The 26,169-nt window shown below is 37.2% G+C and overlaps 1 protein-coding gene and 1 long non-coding RNA gene across 5 annotated transcripts in view; one reads left to right on the top strand and one right to left on the bottom strand.

Moving 5' to 3' along the window:
• Window positions 1-25,360, bottom strand: part of LOC113682429 (homeobox protein Meis1) — a 39,723-nt gene extending 14,363 nt beyond the window's left edge. Inside the window, exons 1-2 of one of the 4 annotated variants that reach the window (XM_089211984.1) lie at window positions 25,210-25,360; window positions 10,836-11,032 (exon numbers count right to left, since the gene is read on the bottom strand). In XM_089211984.1, coding sequence (XP_089068110.1) covers window positions 10,836-11,006 — 171 coding nt within the window. In that variant the 5' untranslated portion in view covers window positions 11,007-11,032; window positions 25,210-25,360. Of the gene's footprint in view, window positions 1-2,937; window positions 3,553-10,835; window positions 11,033-16,606; window positions 16,733-20,219; window positions 20,774-25,209 lie in introns of those variants that run through there. The other 3 variants (XM_089211982.1, XM_089211983.1, XM_027199595.2) reach the window with 3 other exon arrangements.
• LOC113682431 (uncharacterized) lies at window positions 812-7,002 on the top strand. The gene is made up of 2 exons (XR_003447271.2): window positions 812-2,331; window positions 6,833-7,002. It is a non-coding gene; the product is annotated as an uncharacterized LOC113682431 (long non-coding RNA).
• Window positions 25,361-26,169: the final 809 nt, after the last annotated feature.

The following is a 26,169-nucleotide window of genomic DNA, read 5'->3' as shown; positions in this document are numbered from 1 at the left end:
CAGGTCGGGTGCAGAGAACTGCGGTCAAACTAGTTGCCCTTCCAAAAACCGGAAAACGCTTTACGAACATACTTTAATACCATTAACGGGCTTTACTTTTTCCATCAATAAAGCTGCTAAACAGCTTAGGAGAGTAAGCAGGAGAAGTGGATGTTGCATCCGTGACATATCCCGGCTGCTCTTCTTTGGAGCATAATAGCCTCAATGACGAGTGGCATGATGACAATTCGTGTTTCAATTTTTGGTCGACTTTTTGTCGTCTCTTTTCGTTTGGCGATTCTTTATGCGGTGCCAAATTATTTTGGGTCATTTACGTCAAGAACAAAGATCAAGGCGCAAATTTTCGTTTAAATTTGGGATAACCAAACAATAATCTTCCCGCCCAACAATTCAATGCCTCTCGCCAAAGAAAAGATTTCCTATTCCTTGAATAGTCAGCTACACCACACCTTTTGTTGAATGCAAGGTTTTTTTCACGGTGTACAAAAATATTTATGTGCTTTTAAAGAAATAACTCTGACGCAAAATACGAAGTAAAAGTTTTCTAGGGGTGTGCTTTGGATAATCACTTTTGTCGGCTGTTTAATCTATGTGGTGGCTTTCTGTCAACAAAAGATGGTTCTGAAACTACTTTGAAAAACGCGATTTTCAATTAGTTTTTAAATCTGTCGACATGAAATAAATGTCGAAATTAGCGCGATTTTCCACGAAGAACCTAGAAAAAGGATTGTACCCGCAGGTATAAAATTCAAGCGATTTAGTAAAAAGTTGCCTTGTCCTCACTTCAGCTTTCTAACGCTGCCGAGCAGGTGGCTGTGTATATATAACCTTTATCTTAATCTTTTTCTTTTCTCCCGAAGGAACGATATCTTCCGTCTAGTTGTTGTTGTTGTTTTTCATCAAATGAATGTTTTTTTGTACTTTTTCCAGCGCCAAAACCATTCAAGGCGTAAATATGTTGGAAGAGAAATTCTTCATAGCAAATCGTACAGGATGTAATCAAAGCGTGGTCGACACTTCACGCTTAGAAATGCTCCCTAGTCACCTTTATCGGTTCACTCTTTTCCTAGTTACCTTCGATTTATCTTGCTGTCAGACTGTTATAAGGTGCCGTATCATATAAAAGTTGACTTCAAATGAGTAAATAAAAAGCACGCGGTTCTCTTTAAGGGTAAGCGTTCAGTTTTAAGGATAGTTTTATTCTTTTATTCGACTGTCGATGCCGCCATGACTATTAATATGCCGTGTGTCGGTTGTGTTGACTTAAATTTGAAAAGGCCCTGAGTTATAAGCTTTGACATTTCTCTAGAGTAGCGATCAACGCACATTTACCGCACAATTAAGGAGGGAGCCGAATGGCCAGGCCAGCTTCGATTTTTTACCGGCAAATGAGTAATGAACCTTGCGAAGGGTGTTCAATCGGCTTTTTGTCCCGTCGCAAAGAAGCAAAGGGCAGTTTAAAACGACAACGCAGAATAAATGACGCCAATGATGTTTACAGAAAGAAAAAAACAAGAAAGCACTCACTAGAGTGATCAAATATGGCCAAAATAGTCTTCGTTCGTCAATGTGGACTCCGCTATTGGCTTCGCGGACTGTTGATGGATAAGCTTTCTCCCCTTAATATCAACTTGCTCGAAGGAAAAACGAAACTGGGGATGTGGGACACCTCAGAGCTTCGCAATCATAGACTAATTATTTTGAAGTGCGGAGTTGCTCTATTCCTTCATACAAATCGTAAAACTGACTCCTCATGCCGAATATTCCCATGTTATTTGGTATCTAGGATAAGCCGTCTGAACGTTCTTTATTTCAAGAGGTTGGTTATTTGATAGCGATGGAAAGCGAAAAAGCTGTCCAAAATGTCCGCATCTGTCTGTCAGAACAGTGGCTTGAAGAAAGCGGATGAAAGGCGACCGAAAACAAACTTAACATACCAAAAACACCAAGCAAACGAGAAGAATTTGTTGTAACTTTAAAATCGCGTTTTTTCGACTATTTTCTTTCTTTAAATTTTGGCTCTCACAAACTACGTCTTATTTCGACTAAAAACTCCAAGATATGAGACAATTTTTTTTTAACCTGAGGGCCCGGGCTTTACGATTGAGATGAATGGTGACTGCCGCTAAAGAAGTTTGCTTTTCACCTTTGAATCATAGCACCGATATGGCGGAGAAACAACTGTGATATCAGGCAAATAAGAATTCCAGTTGGACCATAATGGGTTGTTTGGTCTAGGAATTGGAAGCGAATCAGAAGACCGTTTGTTCTCATGTTACTTCGGATTTAAGGTTACAACAATCCACCTTCACTGCTTTCCAATGCCTAAAGGTAAGTTCAGAGTTTTGATGAACAGTACTAGTTGAAAGCCAATCGAACATTAATCATCCGTGAATGCTTTGTCAGCTTACAGTGTTTATTAGTTTTCGCTTTGTGTATTGTAAACCTGTAAAGTTTTAAGTCAATTTCGACTTTAGTTTCGTTGTTAGTTTGCTTGAGGTAATCCGGCGGATATCGCGGCTCAACGCGCTAATTTTTCCTCCATTTTGTCGCCTTCAAAGTTGAAAAACAAACCTTGCGAAGTCACGAAACTTTTCGCGGCAGAATCGTTATCACACAATACCAAGTGATACTTCGAGAATTGTACTTAAAATTGTATGCTCAAGTGTGTAATGGACCGACCGCCCGAGCACAAAAAGTATCGACAAGTTTTCATGAGACGCCAAAATGTTATTAATATTTCGATCGTCTTGTTCGATTAAAGCTTGATCTTTGATGCCTGAAAATTATCATAACTGTTAATGGTGAAACTTTTTACGAAGTAATTGCTTCTCGCGTCCGTGAAACTTTTCTTGTAATCCAAATACTTATCAGGTAAACAAATTTTGCTTTGCCGAGTGGTTGCCATCTTGGCAAGATCTATAGTAAGCCACCTACCCCCTTATCGTCGTAATGTGCTGGCGACAGAGCTAGGTTTTGCATCGCCTGAAGATCTTGAAAATGTGATATAGACATCTCCTTAGCCTGTTAGGGTTTACCGGGTCAATGACCGCTTTCTCTTTACCAGCTCTAGCAAACGAGATGTTGCTACTGTGACCGTTCCGCTGTAGCGCACGAAGGGTAAATTGCCGCGACTCAAGAGGCGATTGGGTGGCTTGATTCAAGGCCCTGCTGGGTCCTGTCGAATCCCCGTTCAGAGCGCGAGTGAACTCTTGTGAGGGAAATGCTTTCAGACGGACGTATATCGTTCACTGCGGCCATACATTCGTTTCCTGTACAATCACTGATGAAGCCCATTTTTATGTGGTTTGGTTTCTGTGTTTTCGAGGAGGGATTTGGCACACCTGGTCAAAACATTTTTTTTTTTTGCCCTCTATGAGTCTTGAACTTTGTATTTTTGTTGACTACAGAAAAACATGTTTCTTTTCAAGCATTAAACAAGATATATTACTTAAGCTGTTGGTAATTTTCACTCTCGTAAACACTTTTTGCTGATAGCCCTTCAAGCGAACTCGAAAACCGCAATTGGGAGTAAGGGCCCATTGACAAATCATGGCCAAGGGAGTCGAGTGTCTCCCGCTAATGATCATAAAATTTTATTTTTGTTGAGACTAGGATCTATTTGTTTGAATTCCTAGAATTATTTTCAAAGAACTGTTGATTAATTGTGGGCATGCAAAACAAAAATTGTCACACAAGTTCAGGTAGAACTTAATTTCCAATACAAAAACGCAAGCTTTACACAAGGATCACCTTACAAGAAGGAAATTCATGTTTTGATGTTTTCAAAGGTTAATAACAGAGGGGCTTGAATTTAGGGTTAGATTAAGGAAACACTCAATCAAAGAAGTCCTCGAATAAGTAAAGAAGGGGCATGTTTCTACACGAAAAGCAACTGAAATTGAGCATGAAAACTTGAAAAAGACGAAGCAAAGTCTAAATGCCAAACTTCCGTAAAATGTTGGTGTACATGTGAATTATTATTGACCAGATATAGTCTACATCTCAACAATATCAATGGTTTATTTTAGCCGTTTCAGAGTTTTAACAGTTATCATTTTTTGAAAAGAACAACTAATACTGGGATAGTATCATCTCATTCTCGTTATGATTTTGGATTTCACTGAGTTAGCGTGTGGTTTAGACTAGCAAGCTTTAATCCTCTCGACAACAGCGAAGAGATATTTCAGTGAATGGTTTCTTATCGAAAACACTTTACCTCCCCGAGAGCTATGCACTGGTAGTAGTTGGTGTGATTAATTTATATATTAAAAACTACGTTTGACCAGTGATTCTGTTTCCTTGTTGTGAACCTTCGCAGGTCGAGTGTGTCTCGTTTAATTTCAAAGCATTATACATCATTTGTTTTTACGTGTAAGGCAAAAATTTCAAGGAAACTAATATATTTAGGCAGCGTTTAGATGTTTGAAAATCTACGGCTTTCATGTTTCGCCAAACTTTTTCGACAAAGGAAATTCATGGCCAGTTCACGAGGTGTCAGAAAATTTCATATTAAATTGAAGTGTACTTGTAAATTGAAAAAACAAGTCTCGAAGAGATGATTCTACATTGCCACAACTGTTCGGCTAAAAGCACTTGAAAAACTTCCGTCGTGTTGAGGTACAACGTTTGGATCATGTTTCTTGATAAAAAAAAATCGAAAACAAAACAAGTGGATGTGTATTTAGCTGTTCACCACGTGCACAAGAACAACACCCCGATTGTTTTCACCACCCATGGACGCCAGTCTGTTACACGTACAAAACTCAGGCGCCAATATTTTCTTAAATTCCATGAGAAATTTTGATTTCTCGCCTTCCTAAATCACGTTTGACCCATATCACTCAGCCCTACAGCAGAGGCGACGACGCCAACACAAATGTTATTTATTTTTGCAAGAACGCCTTAGTCTCGTTTTAGTTTACTTTAAAAATAGGATCACGATACCCCAAACCATAAGAAATTTAAAAGTAACGGAGACTGTAGTCTATCAATATGAATAGCACTCAGCCCTCTTCAGTGAACAGAGTCGTCAAAATTGTTTTTTGTTGCAAAATATCGCGGCGCGTTTAACGGATTAGGTATTCAGTCTCCTCTTCTTGAAGCTTTCATAGAATGCAGAATGTTCCTATCAGACAGAACAATTGTTGAAATTATTGTTTTATCAAAATTTATAAGAATCTCCACGGTAGTCTTTTTCTGATAATGCTGAATCAATGCCTTGCTTTTCAAAGTTCATTCTGTGGTAATGTGACAAAGAAAACAATAAACCCACATGTCAGAGTATTATTTCAGTCATAATTTTAAAGAATTTCAATATTTTTTTGTTTACGTTTTTGTCGTTTTGCCTGAAAAATGTCTCATGACATTTTTCGGGCAAAAAAATAAAATAAGATATAAAAAGGAAGGGAAAAAATCGTTTGTACTCTTATCAACAGATTTTACTTTGTTCGATAGATAAGTGTACCACTTCTAGCTTCCTCTTTCTGTTGAAGCGGCAAATGAGACAACTTTGAGTTTCTTATGTCAAGCGAGCTAACATCAGCTAGCTCCTGCTGCTGTTTCACCGTTTCCCTTTCATTCGTTTAGTAGTGGTCAAAATTTTTCATTAGAGATCAAAATATTCTTCGTTAAAGGGCGTACTGTACATGAACATTAAAGAGAAAGGTCTTTGAATACCGTCGAATGTAAATCGTCCACAGAGGCCTTTCCTGTTTGAAACATTCTTAGCCAAGTTTTGAGGGACAATCAAATTAGAGAACGCGGTGAAAAAAATTCAAAACAAAAATAGACTCTCATGAATTCCATAATCTTTTTGTTTTGTTTTCGGTAGGAAACACTTGTAAATATTCTACTGTTAACTTAAGGTGAAAATAGTTTGCCGGATTGATTTTGATATTCAAGCTGTAAGTCCAAAACCCAAATACATAAATATTATCACAAGTCTAACTTTAATAACGTTTTCTCGGGAAACTGGAGTTTTGAAGACAGGTTTTGATATGAATTTTCTCTGTCTCAATAGCCGGTCAGTATCAAAGGAAAGTTTTACAAGAATGAGAAAGAAAAACTGTTTTCCTCTAAGTATTAACCTTTTTTTTGGTGGATCAGTTCTCTGGCTGAGAGGAGCAGTGTTGCCCCTTATAAATGATATGATCAAAAAGTGCATTTTACTACATCAAAACAAGGCAAAGTTTGAATATTTTCCGATAGATCAGCGATCTCTATAGAGAACAAAAAAAAAAAAAAAACAGCTGATACGCCTCTGGAACTTTGACAAGCGCTACCAATGCCAGCCAAGTGATTTTTTTCTTGACAAAGTTTATAATGCTCACCAATGTCAAAGAGTGAACATGCAAGGAAACCAGAGCGTAATTAATATTTGAGGAGGGAAGTTTTCTTTTGGTTTTTCAGTCTTTTCCAGATTCAAAGGATACTGACTGCGGGTGATTTAAATGGAGATAAATACCACTGACTGTAGAATGATAGTTTATTGAATTTTTGAAGTTGCGAAAGCGCTGCTCTGCACAGAAGAAATGTCAACAGTGCCATGAGTGTTATTCCTCTTTTCCTAGCATGAATGTTTGTTTACCTCTACATTCATGCAAAAAGAGAGAAATTCAGTTCTGATTTGTTTATCCCTAACTGTAAACAGTGGTTTTTTTTCATCCGTCTTTTCACTTCAAGTCTTAGCGTAAAAAACACTTACGTCTTACGACGACAGAGAAAAAATTTCCAAGCCCCAATCGAAATAGGCTTTTTTTTCCAGGCAGAAAGCCGAAAATGTACAACTAGGTATAAATAACTTAAGTATGGTTTTATGTTTTATTTTCAGCAACTGCTTGCTGCCATCAAGAGCCGAGGAAACAGGCCAGCTCATCAAAAACGATGACATTTGAATCACACGTTAGGATCACAACGAAAAAGCTACTTGACATCCATAAAACCAACACAGTCAGAAAGCGTCTGAATTGAATCGAATAATAAAGTTTAAAATAAAGCCTAGAATTGCGCTGAATGGTTTGATAAAACTGTAGATTTGCTTTCTAGAATTAGCTGAAAAAAGGGCCGAAACTTCAGGAGGGGAATGTTCCGTTTGGCACCGAGAAACAAGGATCAATTACTGTGTTTTACGGCGTCATGTGCATTATAAGCTAAAAAGGGTTTCTATAGCTCAAAGTCAAGTGTCGACCAAATTGAATTCAAACGCCCTTTCTTGGAGTGAATCTTGATGAGCAATTCTGATCAATATTCCGTTTACTGCCTTCAAAGATGAGCAGGAACAGACATAATCGTGGATAACGCCTCGAAAATTGCAAAGTATCAACATCTAAGTTACTTTGGCCTTTGTCTTTGCCTACCACAAGCGGATTAACATGAGTTCCTGAATTTTTAAAACCAACATTTTAAACAGAAATCTACAGTAAGCTGAAGAATTGAATCTTTGGCACAGATTTGGAAACCAAAACTGAGCCTAAGCGCTTGTGGGCGAAAACTTTGTGTCAAGTGCTAAAGAACAGAATGCATAAGTTTCTCCTCCCTGACCATATTCACTAATTCCCTAAAGCGTTAAATGTCAAACACCAGACCCCGAAAAAGTTATTACAGCGACAACATCTAGATTAATAAGAAAGTGATGCAAATTTTTATTTCATGGTCATCTCCATGGTCATATCCATTTAATAAATAGAAGGCTGAGCCCTTTCAGCCGACTTTAAATTTATAAATATATGGCCTGCCTCTGGAATTGTGCAAGCGTTTGACGCAGTATAATCCATTGTATCATGTCAGATTAGTAACTGTGGTCGTGAAGAATGATGTCGATATGCAAACCGATTTTTCCCCACAGCCACAAGCGGCTAAAAAAACAACAGGCAGCTACATCGAACGGAACCTGAAAGTTTTAACACAGATTATCGCAAAAGATCATCGCTTAGCACGGCAACACTCAGCTTGGGATTTAACAAAATTAAATGAGATGCGAAATTTGACATCAATCAAGTGGAAGTGACGCGATATTTCAAAAAAATTAATAAACTTAGCATAAACAATTTCATGGAAAGCAGAAGTTTATTTCAACTGATGAAGTACTCGATACAGAGGAAAATCAATAGGGTTACTCGAGTTTGCTCCGCCCTGAGCCACGTTATGACTACGCTCTGCACCATCTGGCAGAAACCGCAACAGCCGTGGCTGAGATCATCGTTGTGAATTTTCATTGTTTCTCGTGCAATAGAAAAAAAAATAAACGATGAGGTAATAAATAGGTAGTTGCTTGGCGATGAGATAACAGTCACGTTTTAAAAAGACGCTTTTGAAAAACGCAATGGACTAAAATAACATAACTCGTGGGCTTTGTATGAATAAATTTGACACATAAAAAGTTCCGTGAGTTTGAAATTTGTACAGCTTAGCCCGTTTGGCTCGCAATCAATTCCTTTGTCGCTCAATTTGTTTAGCAGACAATGAAGACATCAAAACAAGCTGGGGTTTCGGATTCCTCAAAAGATACTCAAATGTTTTTGTTTTTTTCACTCTCCTCTTCAGACCATCGGCGCGGAATCCATGCTAAGGATTACTTAGTTACGGGAGAATCGGAATTTTTTTCTTTGTTCTTCGTTCGAGGCAAGCCGAATTACATCTCGTTTAAGCTCTCTTTAGTTTTCGTGAGACTCCTTCTAACACCTTATGTCGAGACCGTCGCATTCCAGATGTTGGTATGATCGATACTTCACAATTTTGATCCACTTTTCAACCGTTACCTCATTAGAAACTTCTCATTTCCACCCACAGAGGACTAATGAAACACATCATTAATCTTTCTTAAGATGGATTAAACACAAGGCTTTGTTTTTTCATCCAAACAATTTTACCGTTGGTAACCTATTTCAGTCGATTGTTGAAAGTTTAGAAATGTGGCCGGCACATTGTTTTATTGCCTCGGCTATTAATTAAGTTTTATATCTTGGGGACGTGTTGTGTCTGGGTTGTAATGAAAATGATAATTTGTAAACTGAAAAAATGGCCCACACGTTTCCTATTATCAAACGTCTCAATCGTATGATTCGGTTTCTCGTCTGAGGTTGTACTGTTAGAGTAAAAACCAAACTGTCGAAACCATGTCCAGTTTTACGTAAGGCCCAGAGAAACGATCGGCCAATTTTTTTTTCCTGATTGGAAAACTCCTGTCTACATTACGAAATGAAATTCGCCGTTCATTACAGCCTCAGTCCGCGGTTTTATACTCAAGTAGCACTGAAAGTGTCGCGCATTATCATGGCATACAATCATATCTCTATGGTTCATAAGCTATAGGTAAGCTGGGTATAGAAGTGAAAACATATTGAGTATATTTTTTTTCACGAAATTTGGTTTGGTATTTTTTTTTTCATTTTCTTAAGTTAAGTTTATCCCTTTTCCTTCTCCAAATGCACTAGTCATCATTTTATAGAGGAAAGATTGTAGCTCCGCTCTCATATCACCCCAATGCTCCTGATCATTTGATGCTAAAAGAACCGTGACAGGTTCTGATATTTAGGGACGATACCCGTGGAAGGTAACAAACTCGAACCCGATGTGTATTTTAATAAAACTTTCAAACTTTGGAACAAGGAACATAGTTCAAATAAAAGAGCTTAAAGTAGCAAGGAACTGGCCATCGCCAGTTTTCTAAGGCTATAACTGTCTTTGCGCCCTGGGTTATATTTTAAAAGGATATTCTGCTAATCGGAAGGCGGAAGAAATGAAATTAAATTCCCCCTGTAACATTTAATATTAACTAACGGCCTCGTGAGTTCGTGAGCATTAGTTCTGCGAATTAGCGCATTCTACGTACGATAAAGTAAACTTGACTGCACTAGCACAAGAATGGATAGGAGTTTTACTGTAACAAGAAGAGTTTTTCTCTCTCCTATACCTTTTTTAATCCGGATTTAAATCTCAACTCGTGAGATCTCAATCCTCCTCAATACCTCGACCACGAAAAAATTACCCGTCATGTCTTACCGGCGAATCCACTGTAGGAATTCAGAACCCCCAAACCAACTCACCCCTCCCCCTACCCCCTTCGTGACAAAAGGTGTGATTTGAAAGTGACAATCTTGGCTACGAAATCTTGTTCTGAAGGTGCTCTTCCCCCCAAATGCATGAAAGGCGGCGCGATGTATGCGATGTTCCTATCAGTTAATTATGAAAAATAGGAAAAGATATCCCGCTGTAGACCATGGGATGGGAGGGAGGAACTGCAGTTGTGGTTGACACTCTCCATAATAGTATGACACATTACACCACTAATACACTGAGCCGTGTATTTCTCGTCGAATGTGATTACAATTTGAAAGGAAAGAAAACACAGTGAACCTTCATTGATGTGACACTTATTGGAATACATGTAGCAACAGCTAATGGGAGTCCTGATAAAGTGAAGAACTAAAGTAAAAAAACTAACTGGAGCTCCAATTTTTTAGGCTTGGCTAAATCTGTGTATCACAAACAATTTGATTGGTTCTTTCTTATGATCTATTGGAGGACAAACCCATAGATGACGTAGCAACACTTTGCTTTTTTATCATATATAACAAGTAGATTTCATATTGCCGTGGGTATGTACAATAATAGATCACAAAAGACGTTACGAGGCGTAGCTGAGTGTGTCACTGATATACAATAGTGTCATAAGAGTACCATAAGAGAAGCTCTCCATTACGCGATTTCTATGTATGATGCGCTAATTTGAGTCTCTAAGTTCACACAGTGAGTATAAATTTCAGTCTTCATCGAAGTTTCTACCAACATCTATGATTATTAATGAATTATTAGGTAAGGTGAATTGGAATTACCTTCTCCTCATATCTTCTGAAATGTGAAGATCCCCTTGACGAAAACTGCTGCTGAAAGAGCTGAAAAAACTCATTATCCAGTCGATTACGACACTTTGGTAACGGGCGGGGAAGGTCTTTGTAATAATGGAACACCTCTGTCGGGCAGGTGGGAGGAACGTTCAGGAACATCGTGCAGCAAACCACTTATCTTCCGACTGCAAATGAAAAAAGTGATAAAATAAATCTATAAGGTACGTAAGTGAAGATCCATAACTTTAGACACTACAATTCCACTAAAATAATACAAACAACCCCTTCGTCTTCAACAAGGATCATTTAAAATGTCCCTAAAGCATTGATAAATATTCGCTCGTACATAGGTTTGCCATACTCTAAAATGACTTAAAGCGTTCTTTCCATTCTGTACTCAGTTACTTCCCAGGCAAAAACTTAGTTGTTTTGACACGAAAAATCACATGAAAGGCGTATGTTCGTCGAATTTAGGCTACTCCTGAATGGAATGGTGAAAAGTGCTCGCCATGATAGTAAGGATTTTCAGGTCAGTTAGCGACATTCTTATTAGCCAGTGTGATAGATGGCTTCAACATTGATTTGTTTCTCTCCTGACTTTCTGCTGAAGTCCTCTGTGAGAGTGAATCCTTAGAACATATCAGTTAAAACAACTGAGAACCTGGTGAGGTTGATCGTTTGTAGTGATGAGATGTTAAGCTGTTTTTGAACTTCAATGGCCTCTGCTACGTTATAAACAGGAGCAAGAAATGTGCTCGGCGATGGTCACGTATTTCATTAATAGAGTTATATTGGACTTTCTTAATAACAGGTGCCAGGCGAGATATTGGTCTTGCACGACGTTGTTTCAAAAAAGGAAAGGCTTCAAGAACTGTTTCTAATAGCTAAAGCACATTAAGACAAAGCAATGAGGAAACAATACCAAACAAATCAAGCTCGGTAATTAATCACATTTCGTTCAGTGATACTTGAGGCGCATTGAGCCATTCAGTAGTAAGAAGATGAACCTCTGAAGCTAGCACTGAAAATATCACTCAGTTGAGTGTAGCTGTATGATTTTTTTTTAAAGATTAAGAATGTTTAGAAATGTTATTTCAATAATAGTGAGAACTTCTACATGTTGTGGAAACATTTAGCCTTCTCTTAAAGGAAATATTTTTAGCATCATTTCTTAAGAAAACTTCAAACAACTGAGACCTAGGTGAGTACTCTATATGAATTGCTGTTAGATAAAGAGGTTTGGAAACGCTGTTTCCATACTTGTGAAAATTTCTGTCTCCGGTGAAAACATACAGCATTTTCTCGATGAAAACTGAGACTTAAACGAAGCAATCTGCATTACTTTTTTTTCCAGGCTACGAGTATTTGGAAACGTTGTTTTGTCTTATGTGGAGACATTAAGCATTTTCTTTATGGAATATGCAATACTTCTGGTATAAATTTGAAACAATTGCGGATTCTTCCATAAATTATAATAAAAGAGAAAATTTTACTTTCAGTTGCTCTGCCAATTTAGTAGCCTCTGCAAAATATGCAGCCTTAAAAAGAAAAAGTTCGAATCTCACCAATACGAACTGTTCTGCTGACTCCACCTGAGTAACAAGTAACCGTCCAAAGTGAAGACTAAACTGCTGTCCATTGAAAGTAGCTATATAACGCCAAAATTAATTTATTCTCGTAAGAAAACCGAAATACTGTTCGATCTCTACTGTCCATTTCAGCTATGACTTGGAAGCCGTCGAAGCGAAGCAATTGCGAAGGGAATCAACTAATGTTTTGCACTTGAGGCGCCAGGCTAAGGCAAGGACGTTTCAAGTTTTCGATTTCAGGAGCTAATTATCCCAATTCTAAACCGTACTTAGTCTCTCTTGTTTAAAAAAATTATTAGTTCCTCAGTATTTTGTAGCCTCCGGAAGGGATCATCATAACTAAAAACAATTCCTAGAATTCAAAAAATAACAGAAACTATCCACCTGTTGAGAGATATGTATTAAAACCAGCAAATTAGGGAAGATATCCTTTCTATCAGGTAAAGGCAGCCATCATGTGAAAAGTAAAGCCTTGAATTCTTTTTCTGTAATGAGGATCCCGAGAACCTCCACCACTTCTCATGGAGCTGCTCGAAGACGAAATGTTTTTGGGAAAGACTAGTCCTGTGGCAAAACACCGTAAAACTTTACCTGATAACTGTTATAGAAAATACTAAACTAATAGGACTTACTGAGATCAGATTCATCTCAATCTACATGTCAACTCGACTTTTGTTTTCTCATAGTTATAGATATTATATCTACCTCTGCTAAACAAAAGAATCTGTTCCTAAGCTTAGAGGACAAATTTGATCAGTTTTGTAGGTTGAGAAGAAAGAGAGGTGTTTTAAAAAACCTTTCACATCGTCACCAAGTATATCACTGTACTTCAGTTGGCCGTTTCGCAAATGAAATTCAGGGTCTCTTGTAAGGTTTAAAAAATCTCTTTTAAAAAGCTAATATTCACGTTACAAAAATTCCTATCTTCTTTTGTTTCATAAAGATTTCATTGTTTTGTAGCAAATGTTAACGAAAGCATCTTTACTCACCGAATTCGCTTGATGCTTTTCCTTTCCAAAATACTTACGGAAGTTATGTCCGTTCACCACTTAAAATTTTCCGTTTATCTTCCAAAAATTACCTACATCACGGAAACTAGGGGAGAGACTTTTACCAACAATGCTTTCGCCTCAAATATTTTTTCCAGCGATTAGGGTTCCTTACGCAGATGATCTACATGAACGATTCATTAGGTGTGGCTGAAAAAATTATCAATACTTAATGTTGTTTTTAAAGTTGGTGGCCATGGCACCCAAGAGACGTTAATGGTTTGACTCTACGGGAGATTCTTACTTGCGTCATTCCGCCCACTTAGAAAAAAGAACTGCCGAGCCACTTCTCAAACAAAGTCTTAAAATTCTGTTGACAGCCTAGGGTCTTTCAAGGCTCTGTCTCGAGCAGGGGGCTTTCCGCATCGGCCATCTCGTCCACCTTGGTGTTACTGAATTTGAGTTGCGCTAAACTAATGATAAGCTACTGTTTGACACCTCTGCCCTTTTGAATGTCCTTAAGTTTTCGTCTTCGCTTTAAATTTCTTACATCTCCCACAGTAAGCCTTTCTCTTTATTCTAGATGATAACGATAAGGCCAGGCGATTGAGAACACGACACGTAACACCTTTTACACCAATGCTTTGTTTTAAAGCTGTTTTGTTAAACACGATTTAAAATTGTTTTCTTTATGGAAGTTGCCCCAAGACCTTTAGTTACTGCTGTAAGCATATGAATTACGAGGTGTGTATTATAACTGCAGTTGAAGTTAAAGCCGGAAACTTTGGTCTTTTGTCTTCAATTCTGTATTGAAGTTCATTCCAATTAAACTTCTGATTTTCTTATTACAAAAGCTTCAAGATGGGATTTATTTAGTGGTGACAAGCGTAAGCCGTATTCGACACGACGGAATTGGTAGCTGGTCGAAAGGTGAAAGTTTAATTAAAATGCAGTGCGTTGAAGGGCTTGCAGACACTCGGCGCCTATTTTTTTGCATGAAAAAGGTGGCGCTTTTGTGAACATAGCTATATTTAGCCTCCATGCGCCCACAACTTCTCACGGCACCAGAAGATTGGCCCACCAGTAATTGCACTCAAAGGTGGTTTCCTTCTATTTTTGTCACGCTCAGAGAAACACGAAAATTAACATACCAGCACTTAAAAGGAGATAATTTTATGCTGTGACAGTGCTTGAAAAAAAAGGTACTGAAATCCATTTTAACATGAGAATGATTCGCGCCGTTAGGACTTAGTGAAATGGACTGCAAAACTTGACTTCAATATCATACTTGGAGAGAACATTTGGCTCAGCAAAGTCATCTTACATGTATCAGAATTTTCCTTTTCTGAAAAAAACTTTGCTTCAAAAGAGTTCTTAAATTCTTTATGAAATCTTTGCGACTATTTTTTTCTTGCACTTGATGTGGGAGGGGGGGCATTTACAAAGAATTTCTAATGTCGCTTTGCAAAATATATATATATACCAGAGGAACCGGTGAAAACCCTTCTAAATGTCATTAGCGTATGCGATTCAGAGGCCGAATTGTAACCGTTGTACAAATAGGGAAAAAATTCTTCGCTAGGTTATAAATCCATGTTGAACACATGGTACCGGTATATCGTCTACGAAAGAGAGCTGTAGTTCGAATTATCAAACTGGCGTGCTCCTAGCCTTGTTATTACTATACAATTCTGCTCTGTTGGGTTGCTAAAATATTTAGGCCGTCGCTAATCGCATGAATGCTCGATTGAATCCCACCAACAGGAGGGGCCGATTTTCAAAACATGTAATACACTCTTTTATTTTTCACAAAAAAAGTTTGGTGACGAAGGACGAAAGAATGTGTAGGTTGTATAAGATGTTCATCTCATAAATCAAATTTGTAACGCACAGTGGATAACATCGCTTAGACGATAAACATCCTATTTTGCTGTGTACTCGTCTTTTAAAAAATTGAACGCCCATTTCAAAAACATTGCGTTGAAAATCAGTAGCATAATGGTAACCTCTACGCTATAAAACATAGCTTTGGTTTCAATTTGACCTAGTTCTGCCCAAGAATGTACAATTCTATTAATAAGCTATTCAAAAGTCACGATAATTTTAGGTTTTTCCGCATATATTTCTAAGAGACAGAGACAAGAAAAAGGAAATTCTAAAGGAAATCTATATATAAACATGGGAATTTATAGGGTGGTGGCTACTAACGTCATGTTTTAAAGAAAATCCTTGGAAAGTTTCATTGCCGGCCTCTGTAACTTACAGAATAAATGTATCTTTTTGTAAAACTGGCAATTTAAGGCCATAAGATGCCGAAGTGATCTGGAGGTAAACTCAAAAGTGTATTGAGACTATCTCGCTTTATACACATATAAAATATCTAAGGGCGTTTGGCTTAAGGAACTCGTTACAATAATTCAACTGACACATGTTCATTAAATCTGTGGATGAATGTTCGCATGAGAGCATCTTGAAATTTCAAAGATTTAAGTCGGGCTTCAAGACTCTAGAATCATTTGAAATCAAATCTTTTTCTCAGAATCTCTCACTCATAAAACATGATGTTACTGTAGTTCCCGTCCTTTTTTGCAGTCCATGCCAGTTTTAGAACTGTAAGCAGCTTCCTGTCTGAAGGAACACTTAGAACTGAAATATTTCCCACGTTAAGAAAACTGACCGCTATATGATAATTTGTTTTTCAAAACACTTCCTTGTATCTTTAATAATGAGAACTGGTCAAATTTCGACTCCTTACGAATGCCTCACTTTTTTTCCTTTTTCCCACATAGGTGTAAATTGTTCAAAACTCGTTTCTTAATTCGACGATCGCGCTTACAATCCTCTTAACAAGACTCCTTTGAGATTGCTGATGGCAGTCATGTACAAGATGCTGATTGCGTGCGAATCGCTATAAGGCCTTGCTCGTTAAATGATGAGTTCTTCCTTGTTCGGTTTACGGTACCTCCTACTGCGGAATGCGAACCAACTGAGGTTGAAGTTCTCATGCTAACATAGCCCTCTTCATAGTCCTGGCGATCACAAATTTATATTTTCTTTTCTATGGCCCCGTTTTGTTACCATTCGCTTAACATTCAATGAGCATTTGGAGGGTGCCTTGTCTTGAAAGGCTTTAAACATAAAGGGAATAAGGCATGATAAACATTACTTAAAGTCGACATACCATGGATCTTTCTGGAACCCTCTTTGAGACAAAATCCTTTGAAATTGGCTTATCATGAAAACTGAGTTTCGGAGAGCAGCTTAAAGCGAACAGATACCGAAGGAAGATTTAAGTCGTATGGTAATTGACACACCGATGACTGAAACATGACAATTGAGAACTGAAAGAGGGTTTGATTAGGAGGAAAAAATTAGCACTCTGAATATTGACTTCCGTTGTTGGAGGGTTTGGTCTGGCAGAAGAGACAAGAAAATTCATGCAATTTACGCCCTTAATGTCAATGTTTGACGACAATTTTTTTTCCTTAAAAATAGATGACTCAGAAAAATTTACTCTTCGCTACCTAACGGTGCTATTGATCCTTAAGTCAAGGAATTTGGCATCTGTGATCTCGAGAGGAAGCCGTTGAACCTCCAAGCTACAGCTTCCGATGTAATTTCTGTTTCAAAACTTCCCCTAACCATACAATAATTCTACACGCATTGTTCCTTGTATTTCTAATTTTACTATGAAAATTAACCCAATAAGGACAGTACAGAAGCCTTGTCAGCGAAGATTTCTCGCTCAAATTCACAGATATGGGCAGTAACTTTGTTAATATTCCCCTATCAGAATTAAGGTCGAACAATCGAAGGTCTGTTAAACCAATCGCAATTTCCTTTAAGACCCGCACTAGTTCTAGTATCCCCAGCATTTAAGACCCATTTCAAGGAAGTGCGCTAGGGAACAACAAGCTACCCTAACATAAGATGCAAAACTAATTCCACAGGAAAACCAGAAAGAAATGAGAGTAAGTTAAAATTATTTCAGGTTTAGCAAACTAAAAATTCATGATGCCATTATTAAACTTTGTATTTCGCTTGACCAAACATAATTGGTTCAGTAATGAAGTGTGGTTTGAGTTTCATCCAGTATCCGCTTATAACTTGCCAGTCAGTTCGTTGTGACCACATTTGTAAAACCGCTGAGTGCTAAGGAAGTTTGCACAAAAAAATCACAACAGGGTGAATTTAAGGAATACGATGAACTCTCATATTACCAAGCAAAATTCTGCATAAAAGCATCCCAAGACCTGATACGATATAAGAAATACTTCATTATGGGCAAGAAGTTAATATACACGATATATCATTCTGAAAACAGGTCGTGAGAACAGACAGGCTTATTAGCTTAACCCTTTGAGTCCAAAGATTTCATCAGTAATTCTCCTTAGTGTCTGCCATACAATTCTTATGATATTAGTTGGGAGAATTTGGAATCGGATCATCCAGTAATCCCATCTTTCATATTTTTCTTTATTCTTATTACTTGTCCGCTTGATTTTGTCTTGATATTGTAAGGAGAAACTCTATCTCGGTCACCCATGGAAGCGTACATGTAGAGGATTGTGGTTCTTACGTTAATCATCTTATTATTTTTAAGGAAACGTATGGCGGAGAGAAGTGAGAGTTTCTACTTGGATCTCGGGGCTAAAAATGAAAATTTTTCACAATTGGGAGGTAGGCGCAGAAAGACGACTTGCATCGGAGGAAGTGCTAACTGTTTTGCTGTAAAATAAAACTCTTAATTATTTTTTTCTCTGCGCGACTGATAGCATCAGTCATTATAGTAAGTTAGATTATGACGAAAACCTGGAATATTTTTAATTTTTTTTCTATTGTTTGTTTCGATATCTTCATAATATCATTTTACCTACTTCACCACTGTCGCACAATTTTACACAGTACTAAAGTACTCTGAAGGGAAGGAGGCTTGTACTTTATAAGCCCTACGTTAATTTTTTGTTTTTTTTGTTTTTGTTTTGGGGGGGGAGGACTTCCTCGCTATTTTTCTCCAACCTAATATGTTCTATGATGGCATAATAAAAATATAAATTATTTTAAAAAAAAATGTTGGACCATTCCATGTAACACACGTCACCTAAATTTATTTCAATTCCTTGTGGAATAGCAATTATCGCTTAGCAACGCACGAACTTGACAAATAACGAAGCGACGTTCATTTCATTCGTGAGTGTTCGGGGTTTACTCTGATTGGACGTTAAAACACGGATCCTCCTTCGCTCTTGATTCACGAGGATTTGCTGAAAAAAGCGTTGTGCTAACTTAAATGAATGCATAAGACAAGAACCAAAAATTTTGCTAATTAATTTTTTTCAGGCAAAAAAATATAAGGGTCACGTAGTAACTCTGAAAATATACTTAGAAGTCCACTCTATCCACTGAGCTTCGTGCGTTTCTTTTTAAAGTAAGACTAATAGTTTTATACCACTTCCTCGCTGCTGTGCTTTAACGAATCGGAGAGGAAACATCTCCGTAATAAACAAATCTAATACGTGTGAATATCGATAGCGTGAGAAAAACAACTGAAGAAAATTCAGAGTATCACACAAAGTTTAATTTAGCCATCCAAATTTGCAAGAAAATTTGTCGTCTTCAGTATCTCAAGGCATCATGTATGCATATATATATATATATATATATATATATATATATATATATATATATATATATATATATATATATTTCGCACAAAAAACCTGCAGCAAATTAATCAAGAAGTATTCAGAGTACCACACAAAGCTATACCCACCCAAACCTGCAAGAGAATTTGCCATCTTTAGTTTCGAAAGGCGCCGAATAAATGTGATATTATTGTCGGTAAAAGTTAAAAATAGAAATAGAACAAAGGAAGTGAAACGTCTGCATCGTCTAAGAGTGAAATACCCGCCCTTTAACGACATCTCGACTGTTTTTTTAGGGTCTTCTTTGTCTGTCTGTACCCTTACAATGTGTCCAGAATAAATTTAAGCGAGATGCTGTAACTGAACAATTACGATACACTCAATGATCTCAAAAAGTTTTCTTCTATTTGTTCAATAGATCAATAGCCCCTCAATTGACGAATGCGTTGAAAAAACGAAGGACTTGTTTCGTAGACAAAAGGGACATGTCTGTTCTGGTTGTGATCGAATACCTGGTGGTGAGGCCTTCCTTAAGCAGAAAAAAATCGCCATCTTTGGATTTCAACTATCAGAGCTTTCATAGCATTCACCCACCAAGTGTAAAATGCCCTTCATTAAGATTTTATCAGCCATTTAAACTTCTCAGACTTGGAGGAATAGCTTTTAAAAAAAAACTGCGAAGTACTTTTTGTCTCGGAAAATTCTCAAATGTACGGCAGGGTTCGGTAAATGAATTTTCTTAGTCCTTACAGCCCGTGAAACGTTGTCGTATCGGTTGAATGCGCGCCGTTCAGATAAGCAATTTTGCTGTTCACTCGATAACTCGTTTAAAATATTAAACCCACAATCTTTCTTCCATCAAGACGGCAAGTCAAGGAAATGTTTCAGTGTATTACTCCTCGTTTCAATTTCTATCAGCTGAAGCAAAGCATTAATGATAGAAAACACAATCTAATGCGCTATACAATTGTTTTGTGAAAGCCTCAAACACGTAGAGTTGAAACGACTTGCTATGTTTTCCCATATATTGTCCACATCGCGATCGTATCGCTATATTGGACTGACCTTTTTAATTTCCAACGATTTGCCAACGAAAAAAAATAAGTTCTTCGCTACTCTAAGTTGCTGAAAACTTGTAAACAAACGTACCTTTAAGCTCTTTTGCTTGAAGAAGCTTCAAATCTCCTTCTAGAAAATCAGTTTCAGGATCGGTTCAGGTTCTTGGAAAAATAATTCCCTTTATATTGTCAGCGATATCTATTGAAGACTTCCTTCAACTAGTCCCGCCCTGTCGCGTGTGTAGAGTGTATTTACATAACAAAAGGTCTCCAATGTCTCACTTGAAAATAAGTACATCGCGTGAAAACTTGAGTAAGTGTATCTGGCAGCTATCACGCTAGGCTGAGAAGTCTTAATGGATAATTTATAAACAAAACAGGAAGACAGTGAATGAAACTTTGGCTCGGACAATATTCAATATTAAATTATATTGAAAATCAATCAAATTTCTTAGGCGACTTTCGTCAAACTGAAATTCAAAAGAAATATTTTGAACTCAATCTAAAAAATTGAGTCAGATTAGTGTTAATGGCACAAAACTCGAAGGAATAGTCGCATATGATGACTGTTCCTAAGTTTTAGGACTCATCGAAAAATTCACATCGAGTTTTAACATGAACACAGAGTTTTCTCGCTTTGCCAATAAACTAAATTAAGAAATGTCGATACGTAACGAGAAAGTGTTTTATGGCCCCCAGACCTCACAAAGAAACATAAATAATATTACAAAGGCATAATGAACGGGGGAGTTGAAAACTGGTATTTTGAGTGGCAATAGGTGGGTCTTATGTTTTGAGTATTTTTTCCGCCAAATACTCCTTCTAGTGGAGGGTGGCAATTCTATTTAGAGAGTTTATTTACATCGAAGTACAAATAACGCCAAGCCGTGACATGCGATCTGCTTTGTCGTGAATCGGGCCCCGTTAAAAGTGGAGGACTTCTCAATGGCCGGGATAAAGGAGTTGTCAAATTGTTTTGAAAAAAAATGTCATGAAAATTGGTTATGCCGTATTAAAATTTAGCCATTTTGATCTGGTGCGCAATTAAGTTTGACTTGTGTCATGTTATACACAGATATTGGACCTGGATGGCTTTTGGAGCTCGAGTGTGGGGCAAAATATTAAGAATACATATTTTAGGTTGTATTTGCCGAGTAACACGCGAAAGAAGAGTGATACAGAACACAGCTGTGTTCGGCGTTAAAATTTTACGTACAAAAGTTTGAAAAATATTGATCAGAAATAAATCAATGATTTTTAAAGACTTTTTAAAACTGAGATTCGAGTAAAAAGGATTCATGCAACTTATTAAATCAATTGAAGGAACTTTAGCCTTCAGGACATTATCTTGACGCTTCAGTGATTCATCTCGTTTTAACCTCACTACAAATCGACATCACAACTAATCCATGCAGTTACTAGGATCAGTTTATTCAGCCAAAAATAAAATAAAAATTAAACCAGATGCATTAGAGGCTTTGACGTTGGATTCTATTCGCAGTTTTAACTGAACAACTGTTTCTCAGATTGGTCAAGTACGCAGTTATATATAGGTAGTTATACATTTACAAGACAATTTCGTAATGGCTGCCATCGTACAGCAACTTATCAATTTTTATACAGAAAGTTTCGACCGGTAATCAATCTTTCATTTCATGTAAAATTATAATTACCATTGCAAAGTACTCATTTCCTAAACAGGCGCTCGGTTAAGTACGCAGACGACTGTCTGATATACAATCCATATTTTCGCAAACTTTGTGGAGGACAAAACCGAACAGTCGGAGACTGAAAGCTACCGATTAAAACAAAGAAATGCGTGTCGGGCGTCTGTGTGACTTGCAATTAACTGGTGTTTTCTTAAAATAGCCCTATGTAGAGAACAAAAATAACAAAAGAAGGAATTTCGTAATGACACATAAAAATTGGTCTGATGGAAAATGAATCACTTCATTCTAGAGCTTGTGATTAATTGCGCAGCACAAACAATGTTTTGATAGTCGAGACAAGAAAATATTTTCATAACTGTTTCTTTTCTCCTTGGAGATAGCAAACCTAACGCCCTTCCATGTGCCATCAAAGCGAACGATTCTGAACAACTCTACTACTCGAGGAAACTTTCATGAAATTGTCAAGCCAAACTGAGCCACATCTATTCTATGAATCGTGTGAAAAGCTACAAAGAGGAATAATTGAATTCAAACCATGTGCATCTCTTGTTTTGATATTGCCCGTGATAAACATTCTTCAGTGATTGCTTTTGCATCCATGATACTAAACCGTGCTATGACGAGTACACATCCTACGCTAAATCGGGTTTTGCTATCTTTTTGTTTCATTGATTTTATTTATTTATTTTTTTTCAATGAGAGATTGTTTTCTAAGTATGCAATAGGACCAGAACTTTAAACCAAAAACAATGGCTGTGTGTAAAACATGGGAACAAAAATAATATAATACTGACAACGGGTCCAAAGGCATGACGAGGCCTACTTGCGTATGAAAACAAACTTCCCGACCACATGAAATTAAAGACCAAAGACACTTAATAAATGAAGAGAAAGAAATTAAAGTCAGCCTTACGCTTTCTGAAAAATATAACAAAGAGTTACACTGAAAGTTTACCATTACATATAGGCCAAGATATTGATTATCACTTTATCAAACCAAGTAAATGACAAAAAATTCTTAGGTGTCTACGTTGATGAGCATTTAATATGAAAACCCATACTAGCTACGTTTGCAAACAAATCTCTTAGTCATTTGCCATAAAATTTAGGTCTACATACTTTTGATCATCTAATACTAAGCTTACTCTGTGCTACTCGCTTATTTACTCATGTATATTTTTATCTACTTCACCCCGGTCGTCTACATGTGAACAACATAGGCAAAATTTTTTATTCACAAAAACGTTCTGGGAAAGCTGTTACCAATTTAGACTATAGAGAACATACTGCTCCCCACATTTTCTTAACGGGGCTTCTAAGAAATTTTCCAAGTCAATGCATTGCAAAGAACTAAATTAACGTTTTAAATTCTTGTTTCATGACCAACTATTGCCTCCGATGTTCCTCGGTTTGTTTCCTTCAAGTATAGTCAATTCACACGAATAACCAATTGTTATCGACCTTACTGGCAGTGCCGTACTAATCACCAAGGTCCTAAAACTCGGACTTCTTTCCTAATATCGTCACTGGTTCGACTGGCTTATCTACATTAAAAAGAAAAGATGATTGAATTGAATTTTTATGAATATTACTTTTGAAGTGGCTCATATATGATAATGATGATGAACCATGTCAATAACGTAGTGCTCAAATAGTAGAGACCTTAGGCAGTTAGGACAGCAATGCCGAGGAAGATGGCGATTAAAAAATATATTTTTATTTTTATTTCGAATACCTGGATGTGTTTATCGTCTCTCACGGCGCCACGCCTCATGAGTGTATGGGTGCAATGTTGAGTTCCAAAGGGAAACTAAAATAATTTGCTTTAGGAGTTTCCACTCTCAGACCCTGAAAATTTGGGTGATTTCACGTTGTTGTTTTGCAGAGGACGGCTACGAAATGTATAAATGTATATTACGCTATTGTTCCGCTCATCAGTTCTTTTTTTTTTGCCACGTTTTCGTTGCCGACGCTGTCGTGGTTTGCTTTAAGGTCCCTACAAATATTAAGTCACTAGCTTTGTTAACATATCGCCAAAAAAGTTGATTATAAATGTAGTCTCGTGCGCAGCGTTGATCATGCTCAAACTCAGATGCAATTTATCCGTCTCAGAAGAAAGGCCTTGTGAGGTCATTTATGTTGTTAAACAAACAGATCACATTAGACATATATTTAAACATGTTTGAAAGTGATAACAACGGCGATAAACATCAACTCAAAAGGAAATAGTCGCTCGAAAATTTTCTATGTTTTAAAAAGAAAGAAGTTATTCGGCATCAAATTTTTCGGGAATGACTAGAAATTGGTTTGCAATGCCTATCAAAAAAACATAATTCGTTTTACTCTTTCCTATGTAGGAAAGAGGTTATGCCCTATTTAGCACATTTACCAGAGATTATAAGGTTCCAGAAGTACGTAAAATCCGAAAAAAGCTTTTGATAATCCCACCTATTGAGAGGAAAACCACTTAGCCTTTTATTACCGTGGATCAAATCTCAGCATTGTGCTTCAGAATGGAGGACCAAGCATCCAGCTGCGCTTAACGACGCCCACAGTAAGCAAAATGATGAAGATGTGTTACAAATAACAAAGACAGAATTTTCGTGAAATAACTGGCACAGAAGAAGCTATAGTCATACAAACTGTTATCTGGAGGAAAAAACCACCCTTACACCACTGACTCCCTCGACACTTTCGACATTGTTGATAAAAGAGTATACAAGACACGTGCCGCGCATGAACTTTTCCCTGGTTTTGCTTCTCACAGAGTTCCCTACGGCTCAATGGTACAGCATCAGAGTGCGGAATCCGAAGATTTGAAGCTCAATTTTTTTTTAATTCAAAAGATCGACATAACTCATAACTCCAAGCTCTAAAACATTTCATTTTACAAATTCCTTAAAAATAACATTCGAGATAACGTTTGAGGAAAAGAAATTGAATTCCGAGTCCTAAACAACTGAAACCCTCCAAATCAAATTTATCAGTGTTATTAGCATGCTAGCTCTAGGATTTAATCAAAGAATATTCCTTAGACAATATTTTCATTTATTCTCATCACCTGCCTGCTCAAAAAGATGTATCGGTTTTACAAGGATATCTTAATTTTTACTCATACTTGGGAGCGAAAGATTCAAGTTATCCTCAAATGCCTGTTGTGAGGTTGAGCCATTTTTAAGGATGAAAAGAAGAAGTATCTATCGCGAATATTTCAAACAAACAACGCGAAAAAGGCGAATGTCTTGCGACAAAAAAAAATAAAATAAAATTACACAACATGATGTCAAGGCAACATTAAGCGCATTGCCCTTCTCATTTATTGAGGTGGCGTCCAGCGTTTCCCAAACTAAATAAACTCAGAGAGGGCATAGAAATCGTGGAAAAGTAAGACTAAACATTTGATACAATTACCTGTTGATCTCTCCTTGTCTAAAGTCCAGCCACAAATTTGAGAAGTGGTTCCTATGTTCGATCAGTCTCAACAAAATTACAGTAAAAGGCGCCTTGGATTCTCAATCCTTCGGCTAAACTCTTTCCTACTTTCCACTTTAATAACAGCAGCGTAATTTAAATATACATCTTTTGAATTAAGTTTCATTTTTTTTAGCATGGACACCTGGTTATGAATAATTTTATCATAAAGTCGACATTTTTTTCTCACGTAAAAGATTAGTTTTTTTAAGTCTTTAGAACGTCTCCTCCTCATCATACTAACACTTGTTACGTATCATGGAATTGGGACGTCTTGGAAATACTCCAAAATTGCACGTTGCTTGTTCCAAATAGTAACCGCCTCAGGGGAATCCGTTTTTTTTTTTTTTCTTTTTCCTTTTGTAGCCTAAGCACGCAACTATTTGACTCCTAAGAGATGAAAACCAACTTCACGCTCCGGGTCATGCTAGACATTCATGTACACCATTTTTTTTCGCACTTTTGTTTAAATCAGACATTTTCACTCTTAGAAAAATAACACTCTCTTCTTGCGTCAGTTCAATTAACCTGCATTTTTCTTTTCTTCTTTCTTTGTACCGATACCAAAGCTCTTTCAGTTGTACTTTTCAGGTACTGCTGATTGGCGTCATAAAAATCTAATCATAGCCACTAATGACAGTTTAACTGGATGTTGCAACATCTTCGCTTCGGAAGTCATGCGTTTAAAAGTTCTTCCTTGCCACGGCAGGACACGCCGGTCAAGCCACGTGTATTACAAGCTATGAATAACTTTAGAGTTAAAAAAAAAAAAAGCCTAGTATGAATGAAGTTTTTCTATTTACGTCAATTGTTATACAAGAACAAGACTGAAAAGCAACTTGAAAATACTAGACATTGAAGATTTTCTTTATTGGTTAACTTATCATTTTTGTCCTTCAA

This window comes from Pocillopora damicornis, chromosome 7 (assembly GCF_964200805.1).
Source record: "Pocillopora damicornis chromosome 7, jaPocDami1.2, whole genome shotgun sequence".
Lineage (NCBI taxonomy): Eukaryota > Metazoa > Cnidaria > Anthozoa > Scleractinia > Pocilloporidae > Pocillopora > Pocillopora damicornis.
The sequence above is the reverse complement of the archived record's forward strand: the minus strand, read 5'-3'. Positions and strand labels throughout refer to the sequence as shown.